The sequence below is a fragment of the Triticum aestivum genome, chromosome 4B, assembly GCF_018294505.1.
Source record: "Triticum aestivum cultivar Chinese Spring chromosome 4B, IWGSC CS RefSeq v2.1, whole genome shotgun sequence".
Lineage (NCBI taxonomy): Eukaryota > Viridiplantae > Streptophyta > Magnoliopsida > Poales > Poaceae > Triticum > Triticum aestivum.
In genome coordinates, this window is record NC_057804.1 from 482,955,109 (window position 1) to 482,968,834 (window position 13,726).

The following is a 13,726-nucleotide window of genomic DNA, read 5'->3' on the forward strand; positions in this document are numbered from 1 at the left end:
CAAAGGTGTAGCAGCTACAAATTTGGAGGGCATTTCCCTAATGACAGCATGAGAAGGACAAATCTCTCTGTTTTTTAATGCAAGGACAATCTTTTGGGTGAGCTATTGGCTTGGTTCATGGGCCGGAGGCCTTAACCAAACAAACACCAACGTACCCAGGCTCAGGCCCAGGCCAGGCCAGGCCAGATCAGACCCCTAAAAAAACTAAAGAAAGAGTTAGACGCAAAAGAAAAATTTACTAAAAAAAAGAGCAGTAGCTCTAAGAGTCAGGCAGGACCATGCTCGGCGGTCAAACCCAGCCCACCCTCCCTCTACCCAGTTTCTTGATTTGCTCCTGCGGATTCGATCTCCGCGAGGGAGACCCTCCGTCTCCATGGACGAAGCAGAGGAGAGGAGACTGCTGGTCCAAGGGGACGGGGATCACGAGCCGCTCCTCCTTCCTTCCCAGGTAGTATAAAATTCACTGGTTTTTTCCTCTTCTTCTCTGAATTTTCGTTACACAGAGCCACAGGCAGACCACAGCTTCATCCTGGCCAGTTCTGTCCTGCTGGCCACCCTCTTCTTTTCTCTTGAATGAGGAGAGCAAGTTGATAAATCCACCAAACTCTTGGATTCAAACTGAAACTGGAGACTGGCAGCGAGATGAGGAATGGGAGCCATGGCCTGAGGTCTAGCTTCAGTAACTTGACTGGCTCGCGGCACTGTTTTCAAATGCCCAGCAGTAATAATCTTACTATTTCTCAGTATCTCCTTGGGCGGTTTGGTCTGAGTGCTGATATTTCTTAATTAGCAGGATGCAAGTGTTTACACAGGGGATGGATCCGTTGACATCAAAGGCCGTCCTGCGGCAAGGCGTACCACTGGCAATTGGCGAGCCTGCTTCTTCATCCTAGGTACTAACATATAGGGGTGTTCATACACGGTTTGGACAGTTTGATCCAATTCAGCTAAAAAAAAATTCAAAAGTTCCGAGGAAAAATCAAATTGAGTATCTGATTGCTTCACTGTGCTGGTTTTACACGGTTCAGTAAAACCCATGTTATAGTCTAGTGAGCTATTTTCCTTAGTAAGCCCATCCCTCAATGCATTCTTTTTATGAATGATTAAACATTTCACCTATTCGCTGCTGCTTGTTAGTAATAATAGTATTCTAGCTTCTTGAAATTTAAACCACAATAGTAGGAACCTTTATTTAGAGGTATATGGTACGAAACAATCTTCACTAGCCTAAATACTACTGGTCGAATGGTACAAAACATTTTGGAGACCCTAGTGAATATTCTGTATGTTCAGCAATGAGGTTTCGCAAGTTCCAACGATTCTAGTCTGGTGACAGGAACTGAGTGCTGTGAGCGTCTGGCCTACTATGGAATTGCAAACAACCTTGTCACTTATCTGAAAATAAAGCTTCATCAAGGCAATCTTGAAGCTGCAAGAAATGTTACCACTTGGCAAGGGACATGCTATCTGACTGCCCTCATTGGAGCCATCCTAGCAGATTCTTATTGGGGAAAGTACTGGACAATTGCTGTTTTCTCATCAGTTTATTTCATTGTAAGTACAAGATAAAGTAACCCAAACTTTTCTCTTCCTCCTTTGTTCCATAATGCTTTATCCTGGTGTAGAAAAACCACACTGCACATTCTACTTGGTAATTCTGAGTATTGGAATGTTTGAATACAAAAGTTTTTTACTTTTGAATTAATACAATGAATAATGTGGATCTTGTTATAGTCAGTTTGATTTTAATGAACCATCTATCCGTCCATCTCAATATCTTCAATCATCCATTTTAATCATGTGTCGTCCTTTTTACTGAAGGGTCTGGCTGTTTTAACGCTTTCAGCATCACTTCCAGCACTTCAACCACCTTCATGTTTTGGATCTGTTTGTCCAGAATCAAGCTTACTTCAGAATGGCACCTTTTTCCTGGGTCTCTATATGATTGCCCTAGGGACTGGAGGTATTAAACCATGTGTGTCATCCTTTGGAGCTGATCAATTTGATGACAGTGATCCGACAGAGAGAGTAAAGCAGGGTTCCTTCTTCAATTGGTTCTATTTCTGCATAAATATCGGTGCTCTCGTAGCAGGCACTGTTATTGTCTGGATACAAGATAACTCAGGTTGGGGAATAGGGTTTGCCGTTCCTACTGTATTTATGGCATTGGCTATTGCAAGTTTCTTTTCAGCCTCAAATATGTATAGATATCAGAAACCCGGTGGGAGTCCAGTTACAAGAGTGTGCCAGGTTGTTGTCGCAGCATTCCGTAAGTGGCGTATCAAATTGCCACTCGATGCTTCTCTTCTGTATGAAGTTGATGGTCAAAGTTCAGCAATAAAGGGAAGCCGGAAGCTGGAGCACACAAGTGAACTTGAGTAATAATCCTTATTCTGCATCTTTGTTTTACTTTTAGTGTCATATGTATTATGAAAACAACACAGGTTACTTATTTTCTTACGACAATGAATTGTTGGGGGGGAGGGGGTGTTGACGTATAATGTGCTGCCTAGTCTCTTCCATCAGATCGGTCTTTTGGTTGCATTGGCTAGAGCATGCACTTCTACATGGTATCGGAGCCAAGAGGTCTTGAGTTCAAGACCCGGCTGGCGCAATTAAATTGCAGCCCACTTTCGGTCCACGTTTAGGCCTGAGGGAGCCACACGTGAGGGGGGGTGTTGACGTATAATGTGTTGCCTAGTCTCTTCCATCAGATCGGTCTTTTGGTTGCATTGGCTAGAGCATGCACTTCTACAGGGGGGGGGCTTTAGTAAGTTTTCAATTTGAGGTTAACGGAAAATTAATACCTAAATGCAACAAAAGGAATATAGATAGGGGGCATCCATGCCAAAATGTATGGCCCTAGTTCATGGTGGGTACTGGGTACATAATGCAATAGGAGTATAATGAGTGCTACTGGTGTGCTAGGGCTCAATCTGATATAACTTCAGGATAAAGATGGACTATTTCTTTTTCAATGTGATACTCGTCTTTCTCTGGGTGTATTACTTTTCTAGGTGGCTTTCGTGTTAACTGCTTTGCTGTACTGTTTTTTTTTGCGCAAAACTACTTCGTTGTATTACTATTAAAACTTTTCATCTATTTCCCTGTTGCATAGATTCCTTGACAAGGCTGCCATCATCTCATCTACTGATGCCAAGAGTGACTTTTCTGCAAACCCATGGAGGCTATGCACTGTCACCCAAGTGGAAGAACTGAAGATCCTAGTAAGAATGTTCCCAGTTTGGGCGACTACTATCATATTCAGCGGGGTATTTGCTCAGAACTCCGTATTCGTGGAACAGGGAATGGTTCTCGACAAACGGGTTGGATCTTTCGATGTTCCTCCTGCATCCCTATTAACTTTCGACGTAATCAGTGTCATGATCTGGATTCCAATTTATGACCGTGTTCTCATACCCATAGCTAGAAAGTTCACTGGAAGGGAGAAGGGTTTCTCTGAGCTACAGCGAATGGGCATTGGATTAGTCCTTTCCATTGTGACGATGGTATCTGCAGCTCTTGTTGAGTTGAAGCGCTTAGAGGTTGCCAGGACTGAAGGCCTTATCCATGAGAATGTTGCTGTTCCAATGAGCATTCTTTGGCAAATACCACAGTATTGCTTTGCTGGTGCTGCCGAGGTTTTCACTGCTATAGGTCAAGTTGAGTTCTTCTATGGTCAGGCCCCAGATGCCATGAGGAGCTTATGTGCTGCATTGGCACTTGTTACGGTCACGTTGGGAAGCTATTTAAGCTCAATCATATTGACCTTGGTGTCATACCTTACAACTCAAGGAGGGGATGCAGGATGGATCCCAGATAATTTGAATGAAGGCCATCTTGACCGGTTCTTTTGGTTGATGGCAGGGATCAGCTTTGTAAATTTGCTGGTTTACATTGGTTGCGCAATGAGATACAAATATAAGAATGTGTGATGGTTCTAGTTACTGTAAAAATCAGTTTTCTGTACTTCCAGATTCATATTCATGGAGGCAATGCATTGTATAGACCAAACTGACAGCTACCCTCCTCAGCAAGTTTTCAAGAAAAGACTTACAATTGGGTTTCTCTTGCAATTCTTCTAGTGATTTTTTTATACTTTGGTGGTTCGGTTTTGTATGAAATGAGTACCATGAGAGTTATACCTGTTTCAAAGCATCACGTTGTTCATGTTGTTCACTGATGTACTGATAATTGTGGGTAGCATGCTCGTGCACGAGGGAAACATTGCATATGGGAAATTTAGAGCATCCACAATTCTGAAATCAAATCCAACTTTATGAAGTATAATTTCCTTCTGATTTGCCAAACAAAGACAGGGTTTTTGTTGGTTGATCATTTCTAGCAAACCAGTTGTACAAAATGCTCATCTTTACAAGATAATTTATAATACAAGAAAGCAAAACATGTACGCATATAACTTAACCTTTGAACAGAGCAGAGAAATTGTCCAAGGTATCGGAGCTACAAAATTTGGAGGCCATTTTCCTAATAGCAGCTTGATAAGGGGTCTTGGAGCCTGGATTGCAATAACTTCATGTGACACCAGCTGCTAGATCAATAGATGATGCACATTGACTTTAGCCATGAAAAGATGGATAATAGTTGCCTATATATCAGAAGCCAAACCTATCCACATATGCAGCATAGATTACCAATAGTCTCTGCAAGAACAAACCCTGTCCTTGAAGTGATGAAATATATTCGAGTCCCTTACGATGATCTCTCTCTGAGCAATCTGTGATATGAGCTTAATAGCAGTGTGACAGTCCCCACAGATCCGCAGATTCTTGAAAATCTTGATCGGGGAACCCTCGGGGGTAGCAATGATCCCAAATGCAACAGCAAGTCGTTCGCTGTGGTAGCCAATGTCATGCTCCTTTTGCTCATCTTCGACATCATGGAGAACAAATCCGGTGTCCGCTACATACCCTTCTTCCCTCATTTTCCCATACAGCTTCTTCAGAAGCGCATATATTTCTTCAGTTCGAGGATGCGACTTATCACCGACCAGAAATACATGCACCCTTCTTCCAACTTCAATCCAACTTGAGGCTGGCATTTTCGTTATGCTCTTTGTCTCCATGATCTTTCTTACACCCTCAACTTCATCAAACAGACCGACCGATGCATAAATATTAGCTAGAGTAACATACGTCGCAGGATTTTCAGGTTCTATTTCGAACAACGCTTCCGCTGCCCGCCTAGCTAAGTGCACATTCTTATGAATCCGGCAGCCACCAAGCAAGGATGCCCACAGGAACTTGTTAGGCTTGACAGCCATCTTGTTGATCATCTCCTCTGCCCGTTCAAACTGGCCTGATCGGCTGAGGAGATCGATCACACAAGCATAATGATCAGCGGTGTGCGCAATGCCATACTTATCCTCTGTCAAATGGAAGACCTCCAGACCTTTGTCGACCAGACCAGCATGAGCACAAGCAGAGAGAACACCAACAAACGTGACATGATCAGGCCTGATTCCTGACCTTAAGAACATGTCGAAGTAGCGCAACGCCTCCTCTGGCTGACCATTCTGCGCATAGCCAGAGATCATCGCTGTCCACGACACCAGGTCTGCCTTTGCCATCCCCTCGAATACACGCACCACACTGGCCATGTCCCCGCACTTGGAGTACATGTGCAGGAGCGCACTCTCTGCAAAGCACGAGTCTCCGATGCTGCTCTTTGACATTCGACCATGCACCTGCCTCCCGAGGCTCTCGACGGCGAGCTCTGCACAAGCACGCAGAACCCCCGCGTAGGTGAACTCATTCGGTCGAACACCTCCGGTTCTCAGCATCTGGAGGAACAGCCTGAATCCTTCCCCGGCGCGCCCAGCGTCAAAGTACCTCTCCACCATCGCCGTCCAGGAGACAACGTCCCGGACCGGCATCGCGTCGAACACCCTCCTGGCGTCGTCCAACCGGCCGCACTTGGCGTACATGTCCACGAGCGCGCTCCACATGACGGCATCGCCCACGCCGATCCCTCTCCTGGCCACGTGGCAGTGCAGCTCCCTGCCCGCGCGGGCGCACCGGGCGGCTGTGGCCGCGGCGAGCGCGCTGGACACGGTGAACTGGTTGTCGGCGCCGGCGTTCCCAGGCTCCTCCTGCATCCGGCGGTAGAGCGCGAGCGCGTCGAGGGGCCGGCCGTGGCGGGAGTAGGCGGAGACGATGGCGGACCAGGAGAAGTGGTCCCTGTGGGGCATTCGGTCGAACAGCGCGCGCGCGGAGGCGAGGTGGCGCGGCAAGCGGGAGAGCGCGGCGATGAGGGTGTTGTAGGAGCAGCGGTCGGGGCTCGGGATGGAGGAGAAGAGGGAGAGGGCGTCGGGGAGAGAGGCCGGGTGGGAGGAGAGGAGGTGGAGGAGGCGGTTGGAAAGCAGCGTGGAGGGCTGGAGCGAGGCGGCGGCCGCGGCCAGCGCGCGCGCGGCCGGGGCGTGGGCGGGGTCGGCGCGGAGCAGCGGGAGGAGGCGGTCGATGGCGTCGTGGAGCTGCGACGCGGTGGTGACCGAGAAGGTCGGGGGCTTGGTCCTCATGGATGGATAGTGGCAATGGCGTCGGCATGCATGGTGGGCGGTGGCGGCAGCGAGACTGCACTGCAGTTGCGTCTAGCTCTCCGTACAGGACGGCAGTGAGGATCGCAGCGCCCTACGAACTGTCCAAAACTTGTTTCAAATGACAATGGCATGAAGTAACACCACCGTTCTGACGTTTTTACAACTAAAATTACCATCCGAAACAAAAAAGGAACTTGTCATTCAAACAAAAAGTTGCCATGCTTCACAACTAAAGTTGCCGTCCTCAGGGTACTAAACTTCTCAAACATAAGGCAAAATTGCTGGGTCCTTCAGTTTGAAAATGTACAACATCTGATTTTCAACGGTTTTTGGTACAGATTTGGATAGTGGTATGATTTTTCACTTATCGTATGCCTATGAAACCAGTAAAATTAATAACACTAGCATTCTTCTGTACAGTAGGCAAGCTGAACTATGCCTTGCTTTGCATCATTCCAGCAGAACAAATGAGTGGTGTGCAACACATTATCGCCAATAGTTCAACACATAGTTTGTAAACAATAATCAAATGCAACATTTATCTCTGTTTTCAAAAAGAAATTGACAAGAACAACCTATACAACAGGAGAGAGCAGGATTATCTATCTGATGTTTTTTTTTTGCATTAAGCTAGAACACTGATGAAACAAACAACAGACCTACGACAGAGTGTACATGCAGACAGGGCTGCTGGTGCCTAAGCTCCGTACTCAACACTCGAACACTTTGGGCGCAGCAGCTCATATAGCTGGATCTTCCAGTGCGGCGGTGGACAGGTTATTGATTCGGGGATATGCTGCCTTTTCGTTCAGCTGGTTTTGAGTCCAAATCAACATCTTCAACAGACTGGGGAGCTTTGGATCTGTTATATGCGACAAACATAAGGATCAAAGACCTTTGGTGAAAGCAAGTTTGAAAGAGCCCCAGATACAAAGGGCAAAACTTTCATCCTGTTAACATTGAAATTAATCTCTTTTTCAATGGCACGTTCTCAAAATGATTTTCAAGCAGCAGCCCTATGCAATTAACTTGACTCATGTTTATCAGTATTTCCTATTTATATCACCAGTCACATATGATCAGCTTAAGCGTTACATGTATTGAGCATGGCCATGTCTGCTTATATTTATATGTAGTTACGTGACATTCTCACAAAATTCAGTATTAGCTTTGCTTTGAGGTACAAAATGAGAATAAATGCATCATATTTCTATTCATTGTTTTAGATAGGGTTTACACTTATTAATTTCAGATTCTTTTAGTAAAAGGCAGCATGTTCTAAAATAAGATATTTGATATCAGTTGTTCATATGTCACATGAATGCAGATACAACTCAGTCACACGAAATCACGAAATATACAAACGGATAAATAATAGGCATCACAAGGTCACAACATTCACATCCTAGTGCTACTGACCTTTCTCGTGACTTTGGCTTGTGAGAATGGCAGCATTAACTTCACTTGCCGTCTTTAAGCGTTGAGAAACGTCCAACAGTTCACCATATGGGCAGTTTTTTACATCTTCAAAAACCAACAGTGCCACAGTTTTCTCTATTTCCTCGAGAAATGCTTGCTGCGACATTTCAATAACGCAAAATAACGTCACAGCATGGTCTTAATATCAGTTGTATTACCAAGAAATATAGTGCGTTCTGATTAATATAGGTTGGTTTGAATTCTCGAGTCCTAACTGAAGAAATAGAGACACTACAACTCACATTTTCTTCGCCTCTTGGTGCAAGTTCTTCTTGAGCAAACTCCAAAGCTTCGTTTATTTTCCCCATACGAATCAACTCTATTAACTTTTGCTGCTGTAGATGGAAGTATAATTCAGGATTTGTATCCAGAATCTGCATATCAAAATTCAAGCCAGGAGTCAAAATCTAATTAAAACAGGCTTTATAGGGTAATCACTTCAAAATATGCACATGGGTGCAGCCACACCCTATTGTGAAAAATGCACAATAAAAACCCTATACCGGTTTTATATTACCACACAGAACTTCCCTCGGAACTATACACAAAATAGCAACATACTATTGGATAAAGAAACAGAGCAGGAGTGGTTTTCTGGATACCAACCAAAGATTCAATTTCTGGTACACACACATCTAAGGCCCAGTTCTTTTGACCCGATTATGGAGATTCTGGGTCTGAAAACTCAAAAGCTAGAAAGAACTCGTTTTGATTCTGTAGAATCGTCAAAATCAGAGCACAATCGACAGTGCAACTCAAAAGCAGCGTTTTGGGTCGATTCTGGCGATTCTGGACCTCCCGCAAATGAAAACGTTTGGGTTTTCAAACTGTACCCCTATTTCAGCACGAAATTACAAGCAAAATGCCCTTCCAGAGCCCGACCGACCGCGGCCCAGAAAACGCATCGGCCTCGCTCGCTCCCCTGTCCTCGCTCGATTTCCACCTCGCTCTCCAGCCGCCGCTAGGGTTCCTGACCCGCCGCCCCTCCTCCCTCGACGAACGGCGGCCTTATTGGTAGACATGAGACATTCAACCATCGTCATTCTTCTTTGCGAAATGTCATTGAAAGAACATTCGGTGTTCTCAAGATGAAATGGCGAATTCTTGGAGGCATACCACGGTACAAACCGGAGAGCCAAAAGATGATTGTCACTGCATGCATGTGTCTCCACAACTTCATTCGTGATAGCAAGTTGCATGATGAGCATTTTGACAAGTTTGACAATGATGCGTATGTGCAGCCCCCATTGCCATTTACAGGCGCCAACGCTCTACCACCAGAAGATGATGGTACCATGGCCGGAACACGTGATGCTATTGCTACCAGTCTTGTACCATGAGATTAGTCAGTCTATCTGTAATAATATTTAGCAACTTCTTTTGTAGCAAAGGAAACTTGGAAACCTTCTTTCTTGTAATATTGAGCAAGCTAAAATATTCATAAATCGTATTCATGCTCATATTCGACGATAATTTGTTCGAAACAACCAAGTGTTAGCAATTCAACACTCAGTTTTAGTTCAGGGACATTACAGACATTTCAGCATACAACTCATCCCATAATCAGAGACCAAAATCTCAGAAAAGAACTCGATGGCTGATTCTGGGAGAAGCTGATTCTGTGGGAAGTTTCCCAAAAGCTGATTTTGGAGAATCAAAAGCTAAAAAGAACTGGGCCTAAGTTGCATGTAGAAAAAGAGCTAACTTCTAATGAAAAAAAAAACATGACTCAAAGAGAAACCTCATAACTCACACACTATTGGGTTAACACTCTGCTCCACTGTGCTACAGGGTATTTATGAAAAGATGAGAAATCGGTTGCCGCCTCATCAATCACCAGCATCGGGTTAACACAATGGTGAACCCAAAGTTTACAACTAATCAATGCCATGCCATATGCTAGTTTGATTGCAATTGTTCTGCTTAAAGTACCGGGTTCTAAGTTCCAACCATGAATCTGGCATACAGTTTAGGGTTATATATGAGAAAATTGTGCAATCCGTTCAGTTGGAAGCTCTATTCTCTTCTTTGTACAATTATTAGTTGTATCCAAAAATCCAAACAAAGACTAGTAATCTGAAGAGCAACAAGTTTCTAGTTCAAAATATATTAGTTAATTCAAATTGCCTGGCATATTTCCGGATTGTTCGCATTGTCAGCTACCACAAGGTACTCATACAGCAAAACATGAGAACAGCAGGACCATCCTAACTTTCCTGATAATCCAATTTCCAAATCCAAACTAAAATTGCGAGGCGACAGAAGCGAACCGTGGGGTTGAGATCGTTGATCTTCTCGATTGCCTCCTGAACATTCCCTGACTGAACCGCTTTTTTGACCTCCATCCGATCCGTGATGGTGGCCAGGTCGATGTCCGCTGCAAACAAAACCGCAGAAACGGCAATTCAGTGTCCACAGACCTCGAGCATCACAAGAGATGGATGATTCTTGACCCGTGTGGCGGCGAGGCGAGCAGTACGTTGGGTGCCGGACTCGACGCGGAACTTGTCGGCGGCGTCGACGAAGCCCTCGGTGACGAGGAAGTTCATGACGAGGCGGTTCATGTCCTCCTTGCGGATCTTAACGTCGCGGAGCTTGCGCTCCCACTCGTCGCGCGTCACCACCTTCTTGGAGGTCGCCATGGAGGCGGGGGAGTCGATGGAGTCCAGGTCGCGCAGGACGATGCGGGAGAGGAACATCAGATGCGGGGCTGAGGGCGGGAACGGGGTGCTGTCCGCGCCGGTCACGCCTTCGCCATCCGCCAGCGGCCTCGACGGGGGGTGGCTCGGGGGCTAGGGTTTCGCGGCGGGGAGGCTGGTGGATTGGAAGGCTTGTTCTTGAGGGTGACGCGAATACGGTTTACTTTCACACTGCGTTTGGATGTCTTCATTGGAAGGCTGGAATCTGAATTCGTATTGGTAAACTTCCAATTCACATGTTTGGTTGGACACCGAATTGGCACTCCGTAATGAAACCAATTTCAGGGCGAAATCGCTTCCACGCAAAGTACCCGCCCACAACACGGAGGCCTCCCGCTGCGAATTGCTCTGAAATGGCTCCCTCCCGCAAAAAACATACCGCTTCAGCCTCTTCCCCCCGCCCCCCTGCCGAACAGATAAGAAGAGAGGAACGAGAGGGCGGCGGCGTCGACAGGGCTGGCGGCGGCGCTCAGGTCCGTTCCCTCTCCGGTCCCCTCCTACTGCGGCAACCTCCGGCGCCGCCGCATCTCCCCTGGTCCATCCTCGTCCGCCGCATCTCGTAAGTCGCGCCACCATCCTCCGTCCTCCTCCTAGGTCGCGGACTCGTCCCCGTCCGGTCAGGTCCTCCCCCTAGGTCGCGGCCTCGTCCCCGTCTCCGGTCGACTTGCGCGTGGGTCGCAGCTCTCTCCCCCGTCTCCGGTCGGTTCATAGCTCGCGGCTCCCTCCGCAGTCCCGGCTCGCTGCGACTCGTCCTCCTGGGTCGCGCCACTCCTCCCATGCCCGCGGCTCCCTCCCTAGTCCCCGTCTACTGCGTCCAGGGCAGCTGCCTGTACATCCACGAGAGCAGCAACCCCCCCCCCCCCACCCCCCACCCCTGCTGCCCTCTGTTCTAAATCTCTCTGAACCTGTTTGTTCTCTGTAGTCTGAACGCCTATTTGTTCTCTGTAGTCTGAACCTTCAACTGTCTTTTTAATCTTTTTTCCCCTAAATCAGCTGCACCAAAAGACTAATTTTTTTGTTCAACATTGCAGATTTGTGAAGTTTTCATCGATCTGCACGCCTGTTGAAGGTATATGGCTGAATCCCCTCTGTTTTTTCTATGCATTTGTGTATTATGTGATGTCTCTTTGATTGCCTTACGACTAGATAATTCAATTGTAATTTGTACAGCACAATGTCGGATCAATTGGAGTTGATTGAGTGGATAAATGAAGAAAATAAAAGACGGAAGAGGAAAAGAATTGTTTTGACTAAATTATTTGTTGAAACTTGTGCTCTTGCATTAGCATTTGTTACTACACAAAGGGATAGGGGACCAAGGGACCTGGGAAGTTTTAATGATGATGAGGACAAGCATAGGCTTAGGAAATATTTGCTTAAAACCATGTATGATGGATCTGAAGTGGCATGCTACGATCAATTGCGTCTAACAAAACGAAACTTTCATGACCTTTGCACCATGTTACGGGAGAGATGTGGCCTCCGTGATAGTGTATATGTGACCGTGGAAGAGAAAGTTGCAATGTTCTTACTTGTAGTTGGCCATAGTATCAAGATGAGGATGTTGCGTGGCACCTACAAGCGTTCTTTATGGACCATTAGTACACACTTCTCTGCTGTCCTAACAGCCCTACTCTCTCTGTATGAGGAGTTCATTAAGCTACCTTCCGGTACCGCTCAAGCTCCTGATGATTACAAATGGAAGTGGTTTGGTAATGCACTTGGAGCACTAGATGGTTGCCATATTGACGTGCTTGTTGATGTGGCTGACCAAGGAAGGTATAGGAACAGAAAGCAAGCCATTACCACTAACATGCTAGGTGTTGTTGATTGGAACATGAAGTTTCTTTATGTGTTACCTGGCTGGGAGGGTTCTGTTTCAGACTCGAGAGTTTTGCGTGATGCAATGAGGACAAACCGCCAAGATGCTTTTGTTATACCTAAGGGTATGACTCTTACTCTTGGCATGTAGTTTCTTTGATTTAGCTGAGCAAGATATGCTTCGATGTTACGGGAAGTTGGTACTCAATGATCGCCTATTTCAAGCTCTGAAGGAGCTGCCCATTACCATGAGGAAGACATGGCTGCTAATGTTGCCTTGAAGATCAATGCTTTTATGTGCTGTTGAACTTTGAACCATCTATTTTATGTCATGTTGAACTTGGAACTATGTATGTACTGCCCTGTTGAACTTGGAACTATGTATGTACTGTCATTCACTGTTTATGTCAAGCATTTGGACCTATCTTCTAAATTGTTGTGATTTATGTCATGTACGAGACCATATTTGAGACTACATGCTATTTCTTATTGTTTCGAATTTTGTGTTATGTTATCGTAAAAATATATTGTTGTCATTCTATCACCATTTGTGTTTCCTGATGCTTTTCTAGAATATTTAATTATTTTATTGCTATACATTCATTCATAGTCAGATTTCATTTTTGAGTGATGTAGAACAAGGTATAACCTGGTAATGTAGCTATGCAATTCCAAAGTTTGTCATCCAAACAAGATTCTGTATTGAAATCTCAGAGGCATTTCAAGGGCCAATTCGTTGGACAACCAAACATGTGAATTCGTATTCGTCCCATTTCAGTTTCCACACTGATTTGGAATTCAGGCCAATTCAATACGGAGCTCTCCAATGGAGACATCCAAACGGAGCCTCAGGGATTTCAGGGGATCGCCAACGGGCGTTGCAGACGCAACACCATCCCCTGCCTTTGGGATGGAGCCTCTCTCCTTCAGGACCCCCGGGACATCCGCTCTCATGTTGATGGGTTCTATCGTTCCCTCTTTTCCCCCGCTCCTCGGAGCGGTCTCTCTCTCGCCCTTGATTGCTGGACCGGCGCCCATCTGGTTTCTGAAGCCGATAACACATCCCTGACGGCCCCCTTCTCTGAATAGGAGGTCTGGGAGGCCATCAGGGGTATGAACCCCTCCTCGGCGCCGGGCCCTGACGGTCTTTCGGTCATCTTCTTCCAGA

The 13,726-nt window shown here is 46.1% G+C and overlaps 3 protein-coding genes across 5 annotated transcripts; 1 reads left to right on the top strand and 2 right to left on the bottom strand.

The window, feature by feature from the left end:
- The first annotated feature begins 277 nt into the window (after positions 1-277).
- LOC123092850 (protein NRT1/ PTR FAMILY 8.3) lies at positions 278-4,056 on the top strand. 3 transcript variants are annotated; one of them, XM_044514701.1, is made up of 6 exons: positions 290-448; positions 504-668; positions 794-893; positions 1,337-1,554; positions 1,822-2,378; positions 3,119-4,056. In XM_044514701.1, the coding sequence occupies exons 1-6, from the start codon at positions 374-376 to the stop codon at positions 3,933-3,935; spliced, it is 1,932 nt and encodes a 643-aa protein (XP_044370636.1). In that variant the 5' UTR covers positions 290-373; the 3' UTR covers positions 3,936-4,056. The 3 variants fall into 3 exon arrangements, with proteins under 3 accessions (XP_044370638.1, XP_044370637.1, XP_044370636.1); XM_044514703.1 differs by lacking the exon at positions 504-668 and having other exon boundaries at positions 278-448; XM_044514702.1 differs by lacking the exon at positions 504-668 and having other exon boundaries at positions 289-448; positions 791-893.
- A 46-nt stretch (positions 4,057-4,102) lies between these two features.
- On the bottom strand, positions 4,103-6,641 carry LOC123092852 (pentatricopeptide repeat-containing protein At4g37170). The gene has a single exon (XM_044514704.1). The coding sequence runs from the start codon at positions 6,536-6,538 to the stop codon at positions 4,652-4,654; it is 1,887 nt and encodes a 628-aa protein (XP_044370639.1). The 5' UTR covers positions 6,539-6,641; the 3' UTR covers positions 4,103-4,651.
- Positions 6,642-7,027: 386 nt separating this feature from the next.
- Positions 7,028-13,481, bottom strand: LOC123092853 (protein GID8 homolog). Its single transcript, XM_044514705.1, has 6 exons — positions 13,410-13,481; positions 10,518-10,906; positions 10,309-10,415; positions 8,281-8,412; positions 7,979-8,135; positions 7,028-7,421 (listed from the first exon to the last, which is right to left on the bottom strand). Exons 2-6 carry the CDS (start codon positions 10,735-10,737, stop codon positions 7,300-7,302), a joined length of 738 nt encoding a protein of 245 aa, XP_044370640.1. The 5' UTR covers positions 10,738-10,906; positions 13,410-13,481; the 3' UTR covers positions 7,028-7,299.
- Positions 13,482-13,726: the final 245 nt, after the last annotated feature.

Bases quoted from the DNA above. Each gene is read 5' to 3' on its own strand.
- LOC123092852 (XM_044514704.1), bottom strand. From the start codon at position 6,538: ATGAGGACCAAGCCCCCGACCTTCTCGGTCACCACCGCGTCGCAGCTC.
- LOC123092853 (XM_044514705.1), bottom strand. From the start codon at position 10,737: ATGTTCCTCTCCCGCATCGTCCTGCGCGACCTGGACTCCATCGACTCC. The intron at 10,416-10,517 runs GTACTGCTCGCC...TTTTGTTTGCAG, and splicing joins CGTCGAGTCCGGCACCCAAC to CGGACATCGACCTGGCCACC. The intron at 8,413-10,308 runs GTTCGCTTCTGT...TTTGATATGCAG, and splicing joins TCAACGATCTCAACCCCACG to ATTCTGGATACAAATCCTGA.
- LOC123092850 (XM_044514701.1), top strand. From the start codon at position 374: ATGGACGAAGCAGAGGAGAGGAGACTGCTGGTCCAAGGGGACGGGGAT. The intron at 669-793 runs GTCTAGCTTCAG...CTTAATTAGCAG, and splicing joins AATGGGAGCCATGGCCTGAG to GATGCAAGTGTTTACACAGG. The intron at 1,555-1,821 runs GTAAGTACAAGA...TTTTTACTGAAG, and splicing joins TCTCATCAGTTTATTTCATT to GGTCTGGCTGTTTTAACGCT.